This window comes from Pelobates fuscus, chromosome 1, assembly GCF_036172605.1.
Source record: "Pelobates fuscus isolate aPelFus1 chromosome 1, aPelFus1.pri, whole genome shotgun sequence".
Lineage (NCBI taxonomy): Eukaryota > Metazoa > Chordata > Amphibia > Anura > Pelobatidae > Pelobates > Pelobates fuscus.
Window position 1 is genome coordinate 393,327,068 of NC_086317.1, and position 22,494 is coordinate 393,349,561.

Sequence of the window (22,494 nt, forward strand, 5' to 3'; positions counted from 1 at the left end):
TGTACTTAACTCCACATGTCCTTTTTCACCCTCTCTCTTGTTCTCCCTGCTGTCATTTTTAAATGTAAAGTCCGTGCTGTCATTTTAAAATGGAAATCACGTTATTGTTACGTCTCTTCTATTTGAATCAAACTCTCTACTTTAGTTCTGTATCTCTCTCTTTGCAACTGTATCCTGGATCTTAACCGTTTATCTCAGCCTCTCTCTTTTGTCTCAATCTTCTCGCCATATCTCTGCTCTGTCTCTCAGCTGTCTGTGCCCTTTCATTGTCTGGCTTTCTATCTGTGTCTATTTTTTTTAAGTGTCTTTCAGAGTCTTATGTCTACATAAACTATGATGTTTTTTTCCACTACCAGCACTTTTCTATCTTTCCCTCACTATAAAATGAAGATTACTCCAGTAACCTTTACCACAGAGCTCCAGCAATGAGGTATATTCTTCCAGAAAATATTACCATCTGCCACAAGTCAGAATTCTCTAAAAACATCTACATTGTGTATTCAGTCAAAATGCCGCTGCATTTCTGGTTAATGAATAAATATATTGTATGTGTCTAATGTTTGATATGTAATATTGTTTAATTATAAGCTCTACATGATGTACTTATAAAACAAGAGACATCTCAGTTTAATCTTTCTAGATAAATGCTTTATAAATAAATACATAAGCAAACAATATTTTTCTTGTATCTCTAGCGAGTATATTTTTGGCTTTTTCCAGTTTGTCATTTGTTGTTCTCATAAGTCTGCTTGTTTCTCTTCATTGTCCCTTGATGTCTGTTCTCTCTGGTTTTTTTTTATCTGTGTCTCTCAATGTCTGTCCTTGTGAGTGAGCACTGATGGGTTTATTTATTTAGCCTAAAATAGCCAAAATGAAAGATTTCACCAGGCTCAGCTATTTTTTCAGCTTAAATATTTTGGACTACAATTTGCAGTTTCTCTCATTTATTCATGTATGGACTTGTGTGAGTTTTATGAGTCAGTAGAAAAGAAATTTGACTGACACACATTCACAGTGCATGTCTTTTACAGCAGTCATCTAGCTGTAGTAATATGCTGACCTTCCCAATTCACAAATTATTCTGTTGGTGGGAATTCCCAAATTTACATTACAGTTGACACATTACATAAAGGGTTTCAGAAAGGGACTGCAGACATCTTTCAGAGGAATTACTGATCCCCATGATGCAAAAAAGCAATTTAATGGGTTCCACTACTACAGACACAATAACCCAAGATAAAAACATAGCTTGACACTGAGGTCTCCAATAATAGAAGGGCAATGTGAAGCCCATCATATCCTATGAGACTTCCTTGATTAAAAATATTTTAAATATTAACTTTTTAGGTTCAAGGCGCCCTTAATATTTCAATATTTTTCCAAGGCGCCCCAAGTCAAAAATAATTCTAGGTTGTATAAATGTACAGCGCTGCAGCATATACTGAGCCCTTGTTCAGCAGAAATAATTCCCTGTCAAGGGCGAATCCAAAACCTAATCTTGGAAGGGGCACTGGCAGATTATTTAAAGAAACAATCCAGGCACAATAACCACTAAAGTACTATGTAGTGGTGATGGTGCCAGGAGTGCTGTGGTGCCCTCCCAGGGTAAGTAGTCAAACTGTTTAACCCCTTAAGGACCAAACTTCTGGAATAAAAGGGAATCATGACATGTCACACATGTCATGTGTCCTTAAGGGGTTAAGAAGATAGTTACTCTGTAAATGAGTAGGCCTCTCTCAGAATTGCAATAGCAAGAAGGTCACAGAAGAGGGCAGTGTAGCACACTGCCATTTGCTTCATCACTGGAAGGATTCATTTGACTGTTGTCACTCACCTAGTGAGGCCATACCTAGAACCAACAACCAGGCCTAAACATGCCCTTGTGTACAACACTAAACAAATGGGAGCACTAGGGGCATCAGGTTTTTATTAACCATATTTATTGCAGTTGGTGAAGACGAGATTTTTGGTATGCGGCTAATTTTGAATGAAGGCATACTATTGGTTATAGATTATGCATTGTTCCCTGACAGGATTAAACAGCTAGAATTTCTTTGGTATATCTCTTCAACAAAATACGGAGTCATTTGGCAAAATCTCAATGTAGGTCAGAAAATGCTAATTACTAATTATGAGAAAGGAAGCGGGAACTCGGTTTCTGTGATGGATTCCGTTCCAAAGTGAAAAGAAATCAGCAATATTTCAACCCTAAAAGTCCTGTTTGCAAGTTTGAAGGGACAGCAGCAATGACAGATTTACTCTTTCATATACACTATTTTTATTTTTTTTCAACATGGTACGGTATGACTACAGAGGGTCCATTGTACACACAAACTATTGAATTCTAGCCAACAGCTTTTCTTCACCTTTTGAAATCAACACATCAGCTTTGGCAGTCTCTTTAAAAACTCAGGATGCATTTAATGGAACAATCTGATCATGAGTCCTACAAACCGTCATTTACTACCCATTCTGAGCCAAGGTATTAGAAGCACATTAAAACACAAGTGCAGGCATGCCCTCTATGAACCAGTGATATAAGTCAAAATATACTCACTTTGCAAAGTTAAAGGGATACTATAGTGACACCAGAACAACTACAGCTATTGTAGTGTGTATATCCTGTCCCTGCAGGCTTTTCAATGTAAACACTGCCTTGTGATTGGTGCCTGGGAGCATCTCTAGTGGCGGTCACTCAGATGGCCACTAGAGGTGCTTCCTAGTCCAATGCTGCACAGTGTGCAGCACTGGTGTTCAGCGTCCCAACGCTCTACGTGAAGGGGCTGAACACTCTCCATAGAAATGCATTGATTCAATGCATCTATATGCGGAGACGTCGATCGGCGCAACGCAGCATTTTGCCGCACATGCTCAATGAGTCCCAATTCTTTCCTATGAGACTGGAATAAAGAAGAGCTTGGCGTCCCATCCTGCAGAGTAGCATGTCCAAGGATTTACAGCTATCAGAGCATGCTCCATGCCTTGGGTGACAGGGGTTAGATCTGTTTTGGGTGAGATAATCAAGACACGCCGGCGTGGCGTGGGGAAAAAAGTGAGTAAAATCACATTTTCACAGCTCTGACAGCGGGGCCAGAGACCTAAAAACCCACAGCAGCACTTAGTGTCAGGAATACATGTTTGCATTCCTGACACAATAGTGTTCCTTTAATTCCAAGATTCTCTACATTCATTAAATGCAACTTTTACCCACTGACTCATTTGATTGTGTTGTTTCCCTCTCAGCACTGTCATACCTGATCCATATGTGCACCGATACAAATGGCAGATAAAACTATTTATGCTAATGTGATCCAGGTCTGCCACAATAACAGATTCAAAATGTCCTGTTTCAGTCAATTTTGCCTGGGAAGCATGCACTTTAGACATTCATATTAAATATAATGTTTCCCTTTTCTTCTTGTCTTACAATACTCTATAACTCATTAGTTTATTATTTATTTGGACCAGATTAATTGCAGCCTGCAGTAATAGGATAACCATTCCATAAACAAAACAGAAGGACAAAATAAAACACAAATAGGGAAATGAAAAAGAAAATTAAATAAAAAAATGGAAATTAAATGAGAAATGAAAAAATAGCATGCATTACATATTCATAATGAATTATTAATGATAGTACTGTAAAGGATATTAGTTAGATTTAATGCAATAAAAAAAAAAAACACATACAGAAAATTGTAGTAAAACTCAGCCAGTGGATATAACCTCGTTAGACCTCAGATTAATTGTCAGCCCTTGATATATGAGCTTTGTATGCTCCCGGACAGGGTCTTCTGTTCCTTTTGTATCAATACATGTTCATTATTCTCTCTGCTGTATTAGATAGATAGATAGATAGATAGATATCAACGCTACATCAATACCAAATATTAATAATAAAAATGAGAAGGTCATTGCTTGCGTTGCATGTGGTGTATTATTGTAGGTATTGAGATTTTTGCACAGAAAATTGTATCTACCATCTGATGATTTTAATAAGATCCTACTGTGAATGCCTACATATGTTGGGATAAGGTTGGAAATACTTCCGCTTGATACTAGTACCAGCCAAGATGTGAAGTGCAATCTAGAAAACCTGTTCCGGAATGCATAGTTACATGTTACAATTGCTTAAGTTAATGAGATGTGTTCTTAGCTGGCTTTGGAACAGAGTGTGTTAGTAGATAGTCGGACAGGAAGGTGGGCAGGTATGAGACTGGAATAAAGAAGAGCTTGGCGTCCCATCCTGCAGAGTAGCGTGTCCAAGGATTTACAGCTATCAGAGCATGCTCCATGCATTGGGTGACAGGGGTTAGATCTGTATTGCATAGAGATAAGAAGGTCTTCTCCATGTCTGTAACATCTGTATGAAGACAAGAAGGGTATAGATATAGCTTAAATGTAGTCTAGCGAAATACCAATATTTATATAAATAGTGATGTTTGTTATACATATAGTTTTGCCTCCTGATTAAAAAAATAAACAATGCATCCCAGTGAAAGGTGAGTAAAAATATAGGTCGTTCCGTTTTTTACTGGAAACCTTACCGAAGCATTTTATGTCTGATAAGCAAAATTATTATAAAATATGGGTAAACAAGATGTACCCAGTGACAAAGCTTGTATGTGTAAGACTGTCCCAAGATAGTGATCTACAGAAGCATTTTATGTCTGATAAGCAAAATTATTATAAAATATGGGTAAACAAGATGTACCCAGTGACAAAGCTTGTATGTGTAAGACTGTCCCAAGATAGTGAAGAGATGTAAGAGCAATAAAAACTGACAAATCGCCACCACTATAGCCCAATTATAATATGTTTATGGGGCTGGGTACACATATCAGACACCTGTTTTCACAGAATTCTGAGGTGTCCCTAATCTCCCAAAAATTACAGTTTTTTTGGTTTGCTTTATGATTTGGTTGGTGCACAAAAGTCATAAAGTATATATATCTCCGTTCATAAATAAAACCATATAAAATGACCATGGTATACGAGAGTCATAAAGTATATATCTTTCCGTTCATAAATAAAACCATATAAAATTACCATTGTATACGAGAGTCATAAAGTATATATCTCTCCGTTCATAAATAAAACCATATAAAATTACCATGGTATACGAGAGTCATAAAGTATATATCTCTCTGTTCATAAATAAAACCATATAAAATTACCATGGTATACGAGAGTCATAAAGTATATATCTCTCCGTTTATAAATAAAACCATATAAAATTACCATGGTATACGAGAGTCATAAAGTATATATCTCTCTGTTCATAAATAAAACCATATAAATTTACCATGGTATACGAGAGTCATAAAGTATATATTTTCTCCATTTATAAATAAAACCATATAAAATTACCATGGTATACGAGAGTCATAACGTTTATATCTCTTCGTTTATAAATAAAACCATATAAATTTACCATGGTATACGAGAGTCATAAAGTATATATCTCTCTGTTCATAAATAAAACCATATAAATTTACCATGGTATACGAGAGTCATAAAGTATATATTTTCTCCATTTATAAATAAAACCATATAAAATTACCATGGTATACGAGAGTCATAACGTTTATATCTCTTCGTTTATAAATAAAACCATATAAATTTACCATGGTATACGAGAGTCATAAAGTATATATTTTCTCCATTTATAAATAAAACCATATAAAATTACCATGGTATACGAGAGTCATAACGTTTATATCTCTTCGTTTATAAATAAAACCATATAAATTTACCATGGTATACGAGAGTCATAAAGTATATATTTTCTCCATTTATAAATAAAACCATATAAAATTACCATGGTATACGAGAGTCATAACGTTTATATCTCTTCGTTTATAAATAAAACCATATAAATTTACCATGGTATACGAGAGTCATAAAGTATATATCTCTCTGTTCATAAATAAAACCATATACAATTACCATGGTATACGAGAGTCATAAAGTATATATCTCTCCGTTTATAAATAAAACCATATAAAATTACCATGGTATACGAGAGTCATAAAGTATATATTTTCTCCATTTATAAATAAAACCATATAAAATTACCATGGTATACGAGAGTCATAACGTTTATATCTCTTCGTTTATAAATAAAACCATATAAATTTACCATGGTATACGAGAGTCATAAAGTATATATCTCTCTGTTCATAAATAAAACCATATAAAATTACCATGGTATACGAGAGTCATAAAGTATATATCTCTCCGTTTATAAATAAAACCATATAAAATTACCATGGTATACGAGATACATAAAGTATATATCTCTCTGTTCATAAATAAAACCATATAAAATTACCATGGTATACGAGAGTCATAAAGTATATATCTCTCTGTTCATAAATAAAACCATATAAAATTACCATGGTATACGAGAGTCATAAAGTATCTCTCCATTCATAAATAAAACCATATAAAATGACCATGGTATACGAGAGTCATAAAGTATATATCTCTCTGTTCATAAATAAAAACAAAATTACCATGTAGCAAAATTAACACATCAGTTCACTAAGCAACGTAAATGGCCACGCTGCTCTAGAAATTAGCAATGCTCAGAAGTCAAATTAAAGATCTGTTAACATTCAATATTGCAAGCTGGCTTCTGAGCATAACTGAGCTCACAAGCTCAGAGCGAAGATTTATTTTCCTAGCATAAGAGCTGACAATACTAGAAAGATAGCAGTAGTATGCTTGTAAATAACACCTGCAGTGACATTTCTATGCTGTTTGCAGCTATAAATAGAAAATAAAATAAAATAAAAATACAGGTTAAGGTCTGTGAGTAATAATAACACAGAGAGTTAATCATCTCACAAAAAAAAAAAATTAAAGCGTGAGGTACCCCAGGATCCCAATAACACCAGGAGTGAACCCGCAAGTGGTCTTTTCTCTTTGTTTATCAAAATATGTATAAAAGAAAAGCAAACATTTTACAAGTAGACGGGCACCTGAAGGCAGCTGCCTACAATGCCTACGGGAAATCTGGCCCTGTATGGGTATTACATATGATAGATAGATAGATAGATAGATAGATAGATAGATAGATAGATAGATAGATAGATAGATAGATAGAGAGAGAGAGAGATAGATAGATACTATGTAAGAAGCATACATATATACCCAAGACAAAGCTGGTGTAATACATTTTCATTTGGTTCAAAAAGACCATTATATATCATGTCATGTTATATCACAAGTGGCATGATTTGCTAGCTGGAGTCTTCAAAAAAAAGTCTGGCAAAGTGTTGGCACGTTGTGATTTACTAGTTGGCATAGTAGAGGTGTTTGTATAAGCAACAAAACAAAACAAAAGAAAACATGTAGCTCTAGTCAAATGTAGAGTCCCTTACACAATATGATTCTTTATGTTAAACTAAACTCATCTGTACCTATTTCCTACTCCCTTGTAATAAGTAGGATAGGAGACTTCATATATGTTATGTTTAAAATAACTTTATAATAACAGTAGGTCTGTATAACGGTGTGCATGGTGTGTTTCAGTCACACGTGAAACTGTATATTTTTATCATTTTTCATCAGTAGTAACTAGCATTTTCCTTGTGTTATAATCGTTAAGATAAGGAATGCCAGGAAAGAAGGGTTCTTATCTCAATAACACACTATTGTGTTATTGCTGTTTGTACGTGTAAGTACATCTGGCATTTAGTCAATGTTGCAGTTCATGTGAATTCATCCGTCCAAGAATCCAGAGTTACAGGTAGAAATTCTGTCTTTCTTTAATTATGTGTGTCTGCGTTTTCTTATATGATAGATAAGTAATATGTGGGTAGGAGTATTGAATGCTGGAATGTGATGATAGTGAAACCATCACATTCCTAAAAACTGTAAGTGTTATTTACTAACATGAGAGTTGTATGGAATTTAATGTGAATTCAAAGTAAATTTAAAATTTTATCCCAACATAGCTGAGCTGGAAGGATAACTGATGGAAGGATAACTGACTTGGAGAATTTTTTCGAATTAACTAATTTGCCCTGAAATTTGAAAGTCACTCTGATTTCACTTTAATTCTGTGAATTAATTATGTTGTTTAACTGTTGTTGATTTTAGATGATTTTATTTTGTTTGAATTCAACATTTTGTCCGCCAAACTAAATGTGTTAAAGGAGCACTACAAGTACTATAACTAATACAGATCACTGTAGTGATTGTGGTGCCTGGTATGCTCTGGTACCCTCCATCTATAATCATAAGTAATCAAAAGGTTTGCTAACGTTTTGACAGCTCGCTGGCTTTCAATTAGCGTGCCCTGGACTGTATAATTTAGCTCACAGGATCTAACAAAAGCTCCTTGCAGGATCTTTCATGGTTAGAGGTGACCAGTGCCCAACAGACCACAGGTAAGTTGTCAAATAATTTGCAAATGGTTTGACTACTTATCACTGGGAAGGTGCCAGGTGTGTATTGAGGGTTATAATAGAACTATGAATATTTTATCTATTTTAATGCAAATGATTTTATCATTCAAAAACAGTTTTAGTCACATAGTACAGTCATCACTGTTCAGCATAGTATTTTATCTAAAAATCTCTATAGATATCCATATATTAATTGGTGTTTAGCTCCTTGTTTACAGTGATATTCCTTATGGCATTGTAATACAGGGTCATTCGTGTTTTAGAAATGGCAGAGCAAAGAGAGGAGTAGGCATTGTTATTATGGTTGTATGTTTTTATCCTAATTTGAGAAAGCCACATCAGCGAAACGCGTATTTGGATGTTTTATATTTACTTTTACTACTGAATAAAGGAATTATTTTGGACAAATAGACCTAGTTTGTGCCAATTTTCTTTAAATTTTATTTACCATTTTAAAATATATTTGATAATATATTTCCTTTGCTACTTGGCTTTTTACTACTAATCAAAAGAAATCCGAGGTAGAGATTATACCACCAGAGCTGATACCATCGAGCAGTAAGCCTGCCCTGTGCTGTTACTCCAAGTAAATCCGAGGTGGGGATCATACACCAACGCTATATCAATAGAGCAGTGTTTCTGCTCTACACTTGTGAGTATTACTCTTATCACTCTTCTATACTCTATTTTATCACTATTGAGAGCACTATTGTTGCCTTTTATATTCCATTTGGAGCTTTGGATTACCAGACGGTGCTGACGGACACATCTTCCCACATCCCATAAGCGGGTATTATACCGCTGCATGCTCTTCACTAGACATGTGCAATTCGTTTCGGTCCGAATATGAATTCGGATGAATTTTGGGCAATTCGGACATTCGGGTACTTCCGAATGTCCGAATTGCCGAATTGCCAAAGTGCCGAATTGCCGAGGTCCCGAAGTTCCGAAATTACCAAATTTCCGAAGTGTCGAAGTTCCGAAGTGCTGAAGTGCTGAAGTTCCGAAGTTGCCGAAGTTCCAACTGTCAAAGTGCCGAAATTCCGAAGCACAGTATTGCCTAAGTACGAATATACTTACCCAGTGAAAGAAGAAGAATGTTACATTGTATACAATTTTAAATAAAAAGTATACAAACATAGCCAGGATTCACCTGTAAGCATTTGCAACACTTACAACAATCAAGTAACATACATTCATATAAAATGTAAGTTACTTGGCCAGTCAATGTAATGACAGGAATGAATAAGTAGATAACTCTCCCTAATTCCCAAGGTATTAGGGAGCTATCTACTAAAAGGCTGAAAGACCTAAATTGGTCTTTCAGCCAAATTTCCTAATACTAAGTAAAGATTACTTAGTATTAGTAAATTATGCCACTACTCGCAATACCGCGAGTAGGGGCATGTCTATTAAACAGTGAGCAGTCTATTGTCCTCCCCCTGGGCCCCCACCCCTGAGCGGCGGGTGGGGGCCCTAAATCAGAATAGAGGGGGGACCTAATGTCCTCCCCCTTGGCCCCCTCCCCTGAGCGGTGGGTGGGGGCCCTAAATACTAATAAGGGGGGGACCTAATGTCCTCCCCCTGGCCCCCACCCCTGAGCGGTGGGTGGGGGCCCTACAGTAAAATAAGGGGGGACGACCTAATGTCCTCCCCCCTGGCCCCCACCCCTGAGCGGTGGGTGGGGGCCCTAAATACTAAAAGGGGGGGACCTAATGTCCTCCCCCCAGCCCCCACCCCTAACATTAGGTCCCCCCCTTATTCCAATTTAGGGCCCCCACCCGCCGCTCAGGAGTGGGGGCCAGGGGGAGGACATTAGGTCCCCCCCTTATACCAATTTAGGGCCCCCACCCGCCGCTCAGGGGTGTGGGCCAGGGGGGAGGACATTAGATCCCCCCCTTTTTAGTATTTAGGGCCCCCATGCGCTGCTCACGGGTGGGGGCCAGGGGGGAGGACATTAGGTCCCCCTTATTAGTATTTAGGGCCCCCAACCACCCACCGCTCAGGGGTGGGGGCCAGGGGAGGACATTATGTCCCCCCCTTATTCCAATTTAGGGCCCCCACCCGCCGCTCAGGAGTGGGGGCCAGGGGGAGGACATTAGGTCCCCCCTTATACCAGTTTAGGGCCTCCACCCGCCGCTCAGGGGTGGGGGCCAGGGGGGAGGACATTAGGTCCCCCCCTTAATAGTATTTAGGGCCCCCACCCACCGCTCAGGAGTGGGGGCCGAGGGGAGGACAATAGGTTCCCCCCATCCTTTTACTTTAGGGCCCCCACCCGCCGCTCAGGGGTGGGGGCCAGGGGAGGGGCAATAGGTCCCCCCTTTAGTTTAAAAGCAGTGGGGGCTCGGGAGGGTGGACCCTAATTTTATTTTTTTATTTTTTTAAAACAGTGAGCAGCCACAGGCTGCTCACTGTTTACTAGACATGCCCCTACTTGCGGTATAGCGAGTAGGGGCAAAATTTTTTAATACTAAGTCATTTTTACTTAGTATTAGTAAATTTGTCTGAAAGACCAATTTAGGTCTTTCAGCCTTTTGGTAGATAACTTCCTAATACCGTAGAAATTAGGGAGTTATCTACTAAGCGGCGGCAATAGAAGTCCCGAAATTCCAAAGTTCCAAAATTCCGAAGTTCCGAAGTGCCAAAGTTGACGAAGTTCCGAAGTTGCCGAAGTTCCGAAGTGCCGAAGTTGCCAAAGTTCCGAAGTGCCGAAGTTCCGAAGTGCCGAAGTTCCGAAGTGCCGAAGTTCCGAAGTGTCGAAGTGCCGAAGTTCCGAAGTGCTGAATTGCCGAAGTTCCGAAGTCTTGAAGTGCCGAATTCCCGAAGTCCCGAATTGCGAAAATCCCGAATTCCGGAATGTCGAACTGAACCGAAAATTTTCCCCATGCACATGCCTACTCTTCACACTAGAGTTGGCCATAGCTCTTTTAAATGTGATTTCTCTACCTCTTGTTACTTACTGCACTTTTGAACTCTAAAAATAATAGATCATGTAGGCAGTTTAAGACTTTGCAGCTAACACAATTAATTTCCTCCCCTACTCGCATTAACATTAAATGCCAGAACCATACCTTGCTAGTTTGGTTTCTCTCCAGTTGTCCTGACAGAATCCAGGAGTCGGGCATTCTCCCTAACAGTTTCAGTGACCACTGTCTAGTGTACTGTGTGCACAAAATAAAGGCTACGAAATCCCCTCCCAAGAATATAATCACCAGGTCTTTCAAAAAATGTAATCTACTTAAATCTTTTTTAAACGATCTCAAGAACATACCATGGCACAGATTTAGTCTAATACCAGATCTAGACTCTGCAATTGCATTTTTTTTAGTCCGAGCTCTTGCGTGTTTGGAATTTGCATGCCCCTCTGCGAATAAAAGGGACACACCTGCCCTGGGTTACAGCTGACCTCATTCAACTGTACCAGTTTAGAGAATCACTGTGGTGAAAGTTCAAGCGTACTGGCTCCATGAACGATCACTGTACCTACAGACAATGGCGAAATGCATGCAAAAAAACTAATAATAATGGCAAAGGCCCACTATTTCTGTGAAAATGTGAACAACAACCTATCAGTGCTCCCAGTATTGTCAAAAATCTTATAAAAATGCGTCCACACGCAACTATGTGAATATTATCAACAATCAAATTATCTGACCCCTGATCAATCAGGCAAATCACTCAACTTCAACTGCCCTCTTAAAAGTTTGCAATGACATCCAAATTGGCATGGAACAAGGAGACTTAACTGGAGCTATTTTCTTTGATTTTACCAAGGCCTTTGACACAGTAGACCATGGCATTCTTTTGCAAAAACCTAAAATCTCAGGCATTGGTGATCATCCGCTAACCTGGTTTCGATCATATGTTTCAGACTGATTGCAATATGTGACCATTTCTGATAGCGCTTCCCTCCCTCTTCCATTCACATGTGGTGTTCCCCAAGGCTCCATACTCAGCCCCCCCTGCTATTCACATTATTTATAAATGATCTGCCTAACATCTGCAAATCCTCAACAGTACACATGTATGCAGACGACACTGTAATCTACGCTAGTAAACCCAATCTACCGCAGCTTGAGGCTGTGCTCCAAAACCAATTCACAGAGGTAGAAAAGTGGATAGCGGATAACAAACTCTTACTAAACACTGACAAAACTGTTACAATGATCTTTGAAACTATACCTAAATTACATAAACAACAAAATCAACAGCTGTGTATCAGAACAAATTCATTTACACACTGACAGCAGTCTGCTCTTTCAAATACCTAGGTATGTTGCTAGACCCTAATCTATCTGAGGAGACTATATTTAAAAGAAGAAAAACGACCACAACAAGAGGACATAGTCTTAAATTAGAAGAGCAAAGGTTTAAAAATAATATCCGGAAGTATTACATTACTGAGAGTGTAGTGGATGCATGGAATAGCCTTACAGCTGAAGTGGTAGAGGTTAACACAGTAAAGGAGTTTAAGCATGCGTGGGATAGGCATAAGGCTATCCTAACTATAAGATAAGGCCAGAGACTAATGAAAGTATTTAGAAAATTGGACAGACTAGATGGGCCGAATGGTTCTTATCTGCCGTCACATTCTATGTTTCTATGTTTCTATCCTTTGGCCTTTACACTGAAAAAATCTCTTCAAAACTTTACCCAAAACTAGGTGCCCTGTACAGAAACAATTCCTGCCTAAGCCCTACAGTAAGGAAACAAATGCTAATGCCGGTCATTGATTGCACCCGCACTGCAAACCCACCTTAATGAACTTAAAACGTTATTTAATTCATTCTGCCGCTTTGTACTAGAATGTAATTACTTTACCCACCACTGTGCCATGTTAAACTGGCAATCGCTGGAATCCTGGAATCCCAACGCACTTTTCATTGTTCCAGAGAGCATTTCTGGGAAGCTCCCACCCTACCTGAGCAGAATGCTCTCCCCGGCTGTTCCCATCACCTATAACCTCCAATCCAGTACTGGCATGATATTTAGCATACTGCAATACAAAAAATAAAGTGGCTCGATCCTCCTTTTCCTACAGAGCACCGCAATTATGGAATAACCTCAGGGCCACAGTCAAATCTTCATTCAATCTAAAACCTTTTAAGAGATCTATGGCAATATACCTCAGCACGGAATGCACCTGTCATGGTTGAATCTATTAATTACCTGTTATGTATTAAATTTATATATATGTGTATGTGTATATATATTTATAGTTTGTATATTGTATTTGTGTAATATTGTAACAATGCAATGTTTTGTGGACCCAGGACATACTTGAAAATGAGAGAAATCTCAATGTATCTTTCCTGGTAAAATATTTGATAAATAAAAATAGTGACCACATATTCTGCAATGCTATACAATAGGTAAACAAAACAAACATTTAATCATGTCTGACAAACAGGAACAGTAGGTAGAGTAAGCCCTGCCCAGACATGCGCACAATCATTATTTGTTAGTTACTGGTTTTACTTCATTATCTTGGTTACAGCTTATCTCTGCCACGCACTTGGCTCGTGTTGTTTTGCCGTCTGTGCATATATTGTTCAGAAACTGGTACTCCTTGTTTGCCATTAAATATATATATATATATATATATTACAATATTTATTTATATTTGATAAGACACAAAAAATCTAAATGTGCAGGCAAACTAAGGTATATACAGGAAAGATAATCTAAACTAATACCAAAAGAAGAAGATATTTTCAATGCAATATGTATGTGCCATGTAGCATTAAAGAAAAGAAAAACAAAGGAAACATGGGAAGGGAAAGGAAGTTTTATATTACACAGGAAGGTGGTCAGTGCCTCCATACAGGATTATTCACTATAAAATGGACAGAATTTGGTGAAAATTGCCAAATTCTGATAGGAATGACCTTTCTCTTATTTACTAATGCCAATTCCAGTCAAAATTCAATTGATTTGACTGAATTTATGTCATTCGGTTGGAAGCATTCTCTGTCTGGCATTCGGTACTGATTTTAAAATGAATTCAGTAGGATGCACATTCGCAAATTATCATTCATCTGCTTTTTACAAGTGCTAAAACATTTGAAGTACTATTTGCACACTGGCAGTGCTAGCAGCCAGCGGGCAAATACTAAGAAAAAAAAAACCTTGGCAGTACAAGGGTTAATCACGTGGCTGCTAGCAAGGACTTGAAAGAAAAAATCTATGTGGCTCAATATGACCCCATATTATTATTATTTTTTCTTTATTTTTTTTTATATATATCCATTTTTATTTTTCGCTTTAAAATGTCATCCATATACACACTTTCAGAAATAGGTTTGAAGTGTTACAGTAAATTAAATATTATACATACACATATTTTTAGTAAAGCCATATTTCATACATCATACAGTTAAACATTAACTACAGGCAAAAAAGAGAAAATTATCCTCTTTCTTACAGTTCCACATAGAGCTACTACCTAAGAGTGGTTATCAATAGGGGGTGGGAGGGGGGGTTTGAGTTTTAAGACTAAGATATCTATTCCAAGGGGCCCAGATCTCATCATATTTCTCTCTGGATATCTTGTTTATTGCTATCCCTGCTTCCATCCTGCATTGATAATCCACTTGTATGCAAATATCTTGCCAGATTAACGGACCCATATTTCTCTAATTTCTAGCCATAACTATTTTAATTGCCATAAAAATGTGAATCATAAGGATTTTTAATTTTATATTGGCCTTTGGCATGTCTAAATGAAACAGGAACATTTGAGCCGTAATATCAGTTTGAACCTTCAAAATAAAATCTACCAAGTCCGATAAAGTTATTTTCATAGGTTTCAACTCTTCACAGTCCCACCAGATGTGGGAGAATGAACCTTCCCTGCTTTAATATTAACCATCCCTGCTTTAATATTAACATTGCTTTATTTATTTTCTCTTGAGTTCTTACTAGAACTTTTTTTCTAATCTCCTTAATATCCTCCAGGATTTTATAATCTAACGTAATCTTATGTAAACGTTCCTGTTTTGCCAAATCGATGTTAAGCTCATTCAGCTCTTTTCCCTTCTTTTTTTTTATGTTAGCTCCCAATTTTATAAGACATCCTCTCATTTATGATTTAAAAGTACACCACAACATAGCGTTAGAAACATCCCCTGTATCATTGCTTTCGAAAAATTCTCGAGCCTGGATACACAGTTCTTCTACATTAGTTTCTGATTTTAATAAAGTTTAATTTAATCTCCATCTATCTCTGCATTTATATTCGGCGTTATTATTTATAACTAAGCATACTGGTGCATGGTCAGACCATGTTATAGGTCCAATTATCACTTTGTTAACTCGATCCAAAGTTTCAGCCCTAACCAAAACATAATCAATTCTAGTGTATGACTGATGAACGTTTGAATAGAACGTATAATCTCGCTCTTCTGGATTAAATGTTCTCCAGCAGTCATACAGACAGTTTTTTGCTAAAAAGGTCTGCATCATTGATGGTCCTATTTTTTGATTACCATCTTTATTTACGGGCTTAATTCTGTTCCTATCTACTTTATTATCTATAATGCAGTTAAATTCACCGCCGATAATCAAACTCCCAGATGACACGCGGTCAACCTTTTGCAACAAGCTTTCCATAAATCTATGTGGAAGTTGATTTGGAGCATATACATTTACCAAAGTATACAAGATGTCATTAATTTGGGCTATTACTATGAGAAACCTACCACCAAGATCAACCTCCTTATAAACCAACTCATACTTCAAGCTACTTGAAAAGAAAATTGCTACTCCTCTTTTCTTATTCTTTCCAATCAAATTAGATCTATGGACCATTGGAAATTTTTTATAATTCCATAATTTAGATGTAGAATTAACCCAATGTGTTTCCTGAACAAAACCAATATACGTTTTACTATCCATCAGTAATTTGTACAGATAACCTCTTTTCTGTCCTGAGTTTAAACCCCTTGCGTTAATAGATAATATATTAAGTGACATCTTGCCGCAACTCCCCCCACTCCTTCCTCCCCTCTAACCTCCTCTCGGGTAGCAACCAACACACAAATCCACCCCATTCGGCCATATAATATCTAGCCTCCTGAAGAAGCTCCACATCCAACAATCTGCTTGAGCATTCATTCCATTATATGAAGAACTTCTATATAAAGTCTTCATATTTAACCCTGCTGCCGTCGCAGGACCCTGAACCAGGATAGTGGGCCTTTTTTCCTTTTTTTCCCCCCTTTTTTCTTTCGCTTTCCCTTTTCCTTTTCAAAGACATTACACTATTATTTTCCTTCTCTTCTTCTCTTTTTTCTTTTTTCTTTTTATAGTTTAAATATACAATTTTAACCCCAGAACCTATCTACAGATTACTCCCTAGTTATATCTTTATACAATTATCTAAGTTTATCTAAAACAACTTCATCTATCATCATGTTATTATATCCAAAAATTTTCTCGTTTAGCTTTCTCACCTCATACAAATTCCTATTTTCTCCTCTAGGTCAGTACTTCCATTATTTACCTAATATCATGACTACATAATTCATATTAATTTAAGTGATATACATATGTTTAAGTATATTCGCCTTTTCCCTTTCTTCCCTTCTTCCCCTATCTTTCCCTCCCCTTAGTCCATCTTTCATTTGCTTATCTTTTTCCCTTTACCCTCTTTCCCCTTGTGAACAAACTAAAATTTCTTCCCTTTTTTTTCTCTCTTTTTTCCCTTTTCTCCTTCCTTTTTTTGAAATTGTGCATTTTTAATGCTCATCTACTGCAAAATTTGTTAAATTTGTGCGTATTATAATGCTCATTTTCATTCATTAATTTCTCCACTTTTAAGTGCAACTAAATTTAGTTGTATATCTGTGTAAACAAATTATAACTTTTAACTCTTCCACCTTATTCATTACTTTAACGGTAAGTTTATCCCTCTATCCCTTGTTCTTCCCTTTCTTTTTCTTATATATGTGTCAACTATATGTGTCAACTCTAAAACATTTCCATTTCTAAACCGTGCCGGAAACCCCTTATCAAATATTGACCCAATACAAGGAGAGAAAAAAAAAATAAAAAAAATAACAGTTCTTCAATTTGAGGTTAGAGTAAGCTTCAAAGTTATCAATTTCTCTTTTAGTGCCATTTTGTCTCTAAAAATATATGTTTGGTCTTTAAAAAAAGACCATAATTGCCATCGGAAACAGCCACTTCTATCGTATCTCCATGTTTCTGAGGATTGCCGTTTCCTCTGAGAAAGTTCTTCTTGCTTGTCTTGTCTTTTGAGATAAGTCCTGAATTTTTTTTAAATGTCTCCATTCATCGGTGACCAGGGTCTCGTTCCTTACTTTCTGCATTATTAGATTTTTTATCCGGAAGCTCGAAAAGCAAACCATAACATCTCTTGGATAGGATTTATCAATTCCATTTGGTCTAGACAATCTATGAAATCTTTCAAAAGTTTCAGGGCCCAGGGTCTGTCGAGACAGAATATTTGAAAAGAAGCTGTCCAGATAAGAATATAAATCTTCTTGTGTTATTGATTCTGGTATACCTCTAACTCTTATATTGTTTCTCCTGGAGCGATCTTCTAAGTTTGTAATTTTAATCTCAATGTCATGCAGTTTCTTCTCTAACTGTATATTAGATGCTTTGATATGTTCATAGTCGTCTTGAACTTTTTGTAGTATAATTGCGTGACTTGAGAGTTTCTCAGAAAGAATGGCAATTTCTGATCTAAGATCATTTGTATTTTGTTCGATATCAGTTTTAATTTTTTTATGTAAGTTGTCCAACATTTGAGTTAATAGTTGTTGCGTCATTCCCTGTGAGTTTTTTGGCAGATGTGGGAATTTTTCTTCTGATAAGTTTGACATTTGATGAACAGAGAGCTCAGCATTTTCTAGGGGCAAATATTTTCGTTGCCTCTCTGATTCTGTAGATGCCATTTTAGGTGAGTAATATGTACCAATTGTTGCCTTCTTTTTCTCAATAATTTGGGCTCTTTCTTAGGAGCCATGTGTAGTGATGGGTCCGCTGCTCAAACTTCACTTCACTTGGGGTAATAAATTGTATATTTCTTTAACGCATATGTCTTTAAATGGTATTTTTACCTTTAACGGGTATTTAATTATTGGCTTGTAGTTTTAAACCCCTTCAGCCTTTATTATTTGAAGAGGTTCTGGCTTTCTTTCTCTTTTTCCTTTTCTCCCTTTTCTTTTTCCTTTCCCTTTCCCCTTTCTTTTTTAATTATGACTTTAGATAGATATCCCTTATTTCACGTCAAATAACAGGTGGAAGTCAGTGACAGGTAGATGGGAAAATGGATATTTACTCACAAATATTAACTTTATGTTCGGTGGGATCAGTCACATGTCCATCATGTCGATGCCAAAACCAGTCTTCTGCTTGAAAAGCGCAAGTACCTACAGGCTGAGGGTTATGAAGTCGGTCTTATCCAGATGACAGTCATTGTCAACCCGATCTCCTTTTCGGCCTCTTCAATTTTTTTATGCTGTCGAGCTCGGCGTCCTTGCTGCCTCGCTGCCTCACTGCCTCACTTCCTTCCGAGAAGCGCGTGGTCCTGCCGCTTACGGACGCGCTTACGTCACGTACCGCCCGCCCATAGCCATGACCCCATATTATTATAATCAAGGTTTAAAACCTCCCTTATGCCCCCATCTACTATGCTGTGGGTGGGGGCATGTATGCTAACCTTTACTCTTTCCACTAGAATATTCCCAGGCCAGTTTTGAGAGCAGTAAGACATGCCATCAGAGCACGTTGACTAGTTGGCTTACAAGTAAAGCAATCAGAGTGCTTTGTTGAGGTTTCAAAGTGTGGGAAAGACTTTATGAAGGCTTTTCCCATCTTGAAAGCTAATTCTGTGCTGTTCCCACATTAATTTATATTTGCTGAGGCACGGTTTTATTTTTTTGAAATAAGGCTTTTTTTTTTTTTAAGAGTAACATCATGAATTAATAGGGGGAGGCCTTTTTTGTGGGGCTGAAGAAAAGAAGATTTAAGAAGAAGAAATGTCTGATGGTAAGTATATTATTTTTTTCTAGTGTATTACATATTTTGCCCCCTCCCCCCCTCCAACTATTAGAGTGCTCTGCACAGGGTTTAGAGGGGTAGTTTTTTTTTTTAATGGTGCGGTGTAGCGGTACTTACCCTCTCCAGGGGCCGGCCGGGGTCCTCCCTTCTCGCCGCGCGCGGTCCTGCTCCTGCACGAGCCGCGCGCGGCTCAGCCAACGATGGGATCAGTCAGGCGGGCAGTGACCGCGAGAAGCGGTCACATGTCCCGCCCGACACTAAGAGCGCGCCGCGCGTCTCGGGCGCGCTCTTAAAGGGACAGTGGGAGACTAAATTAGAATCAGTCTCCCATTGGCCCCTGTCAGGCCACATTCCCCATACACTCACGTTTTGGGGGCGTGGATATGACAGGGGCCAATCAAAGTGAACCTTAAGGGTATTTATACTCACCTGTTTCCCTTGCTCTTTGCCCTATCGTGGTTTCTGTCCAGTTCCCTTTAGTGCTTGTATCGTTCAGTTGGTTTTTTGGTGCTTGACCTTGGCTTTGTTCCTGACTCCGCTCTCTCCTTATCCTTGCTTGCTTATCCGCTGTTTTGTCCTCTGTGTACCAGTCCTCGGCTTGTTCTACGTTACGCTGTCTCTCAGTTCCCTTGACCTCGGCTTGTTCTGACTCTGTCTTTCTCTCGTCCTAGTCCGGCCATTCTAAGGTCCGGTAAGACGAACACTGTTTCTTGTCTCTTGACTGTGAACTATTCCTGCGTGTTGGGGTATATTACCGTGACATTACGATAGGGCCATGGACCCCGCAGGTTTAGGTCAACAGATGGCCACTCATGAGGCTAGATTCGCAGAACAGGATCACCGTATGGATCAAATGGCTCAGGCCATCCAGACACTGTTATCCAGATCTGTTCCGGTACCTGTACCTACGCCTCCTGTAAACCCTATACCGGACACAGCTAATATGTCTAATGCTTCTGCACATCTAACCCCGCCACCTAGGTATGGAGGGGACGCTAAGACATGTAAGGGATTTATAAGAAGATCCTCTTCCCCGGCAGGGGCTGGGTTCTTCTTTGTGTCTAAGAAAGATGGCGAATTAAGGCCTTGTATTGACTATAGGGGTCTTAATAAAATCACCGTCAAAAATGCGTACCCCATACCTTTGATCACAGAACTTTTTGATAGGCTTAAACAGGCCACAGTTTTTACTAAATTGGACCTTAGGGGTGCTTACAACCTCATACGTATCAAAAAGGATCACGAGTGGAAGACTGCTTTCAATACCAGGAGTGGCCACTACGAGTACACTGTGATGCCCTTTGGTCTTTGTAACGCCCCAGCAGTTTTTCAAGAATTTATTAATGATGTCCTACGTCAATTTATACATACATTCGTTATAGTATACTTGGACGACATATTAATTTATTCTAATGATTTACAGACTCATCACATGCATGTTAAATTAGTGTTGAGAACTCTTCTGGTTAACGGTCTCTATTGCAAACTCGAAAAATGTTCATTTGATCAATCTGAAGTCCAATTCTTGGGTTATATAATCTCTGCCAAGGGTTTTCGTATGGATCCCAAGAAACTGTCTGCCATTATGGAATGGCCTCTGCCCCAGGGTTTGAAAGCCATTCAGCGTTTTCTGGGGTTCTCTAATTATTATAGGCGTTTTATTAAAGGATTTTCTGCCATTGTAGCGCCTATAACCAGAATGACCAAGAAGGATGGCAATACTCATGTCTGGAAACCAGAAGCACTCGAGGCCTTTGAATTCTTGAAAGCTACATTTGCCTCTGCTCCTGTTTTACAGCATCCTGTCCCTTCACTGCCCTTTATTCTTGAGGTTGATGCTTCTGAGATAGGGGTAGGTGCTATCTTGTCTCAAAGAGATTCACCTGAAAAGCCGTTACACCCTTGTGGCTTCTTTTCCAGACAGATGTCCAAAGCAGAGAGGAATTATGATGTAGGCAATCGTGAACTCCTTGCTATCATTTTGGCGCTCAAGGAATGGAGACATCTGCTAGAGGGTACCAGGGATCCTATCCTCATTTTAACGGATCACAAAAACCTCTCATACCTTAGTGAAGCAAAAAGATTGTCTTCTAGGCAGGCCAGGTGGTCTCTCTTTTTGTCTCGTTTTAATTACATAATCACTTACAGACCGGGTGATCGTAATACTAAAGCTGACGCTCTGTCCAGACAATTCGAGACTACTGACAAACTCGAGGTCGATGTTACCCCTGTCATTCCGCCTGACAGAATAATAGCGACTACTGTTCTTTCTATTTCGTCTTCTCTCTTACAAACTATTCAGGCTAAACAAAACTTGGCTCCTGAGGAGAGGCCTGCTGATAAGCTATTCGTTGATATACCAGAGAGACGAGACATCTTGTCATTATATCATGACACTAGAACTGCTGGACACCCTGGTATTTCTAAGACAGTCTCAGCAGTTTCTAGATATTTCTGGTGGGCTTCCTTGCGCAAGGACGTCACCGATTACGTTAATGCCTGTAGCACTTGTGCCAGTATGAAGTCCTCCCACAGAGTTCCTTGTGGGTTGTTGCATCCGTTGCCCATACCCGAGAGGCCATGGTCCAATATATCCATGGATTTTATTGTTGAATTACCTCCCTCTAATGGTAAAACTGTCATCCTGATGATTGTGGATCGTTTTTCTAAGATGGCTCATTTTGTGTCTCTTCTCAAATTGCCATCATCCAAGGAACTTGCCTCTATCTTTGCCAGGGAGGTGTTTCGGTTGCATGGTATTCCCACTTCGATCGTGTCCGATAGGGGTAGCCAGTTTATTTCCAGATTCTGGAGAGCGTTTTGTGCAGAGATGGGTATCTCCCTCTCGTTTTCTTCAGCCTACCACCCCCAGTCTAATGGAGCTGCTGAACGTGCCAACCAATCTCTGGAGCAGTATCTTCGCTGTTTCGTGTCCCACCATCAGAACAATTGGGCTGACCTGCTTCCTTGGGCTGAGTTTGCTCGTAATAATGCTGCTCATGAATCCTCCGGTAACAGCCCTTTTTACGTTGTTTATGGCCGGCAT

The 22,494-nt window shown here is 38.5% G+C and overlaps 2 protein-coding genes across 3 annotated transcripts in view; one reads left to right on the forward strand and one right to left on the reverse strand.

Moving 5' to 3' along the window:
• Window positions 1-4,078: 4,078 nt before the first annotated feature.
• LOC134568658 (retinol dehydrogenase 16-like) overlaps window positions 4,079-22,494 on the reverse strand; it is a 61,553-nt gene continuing 43,137 nt past the window's right edge. Inside the window, exon 5 of the mRNA XM_063427312.1 lies at window positions 4,079-4,363. Within this exon, the coding sequence (XP_063283382.1) occupies window positions 4,137-4,363 (227 nt within the window). The 3' untranslated portion in view covers window positions 4,079-4,136. The remainder of the gene's footprint in view (window positions 4,364-22,494) is intronic.
• Window positions 7,715-22,494, forward strand: part of GPR182 (G protein-coupled receptor 182) — a 110,413-nt gene continuing 95,633 nt past the window's right edge. Inside the window, exon 1 of one of the 2 annotated variants that reach the window (XM_063427301.1) lies at window positions 7,715-7,749. The gene's annotated coding sequence lies outside the window, so the exon portion shown is untranslated. Of the gene's footprint in view, window positions 7,750-8,913; window positions 9,070-22,494 lie in introns of those variants that run through there. The other variant, XM_063427294.1, reaches the window with a different exon arrangement.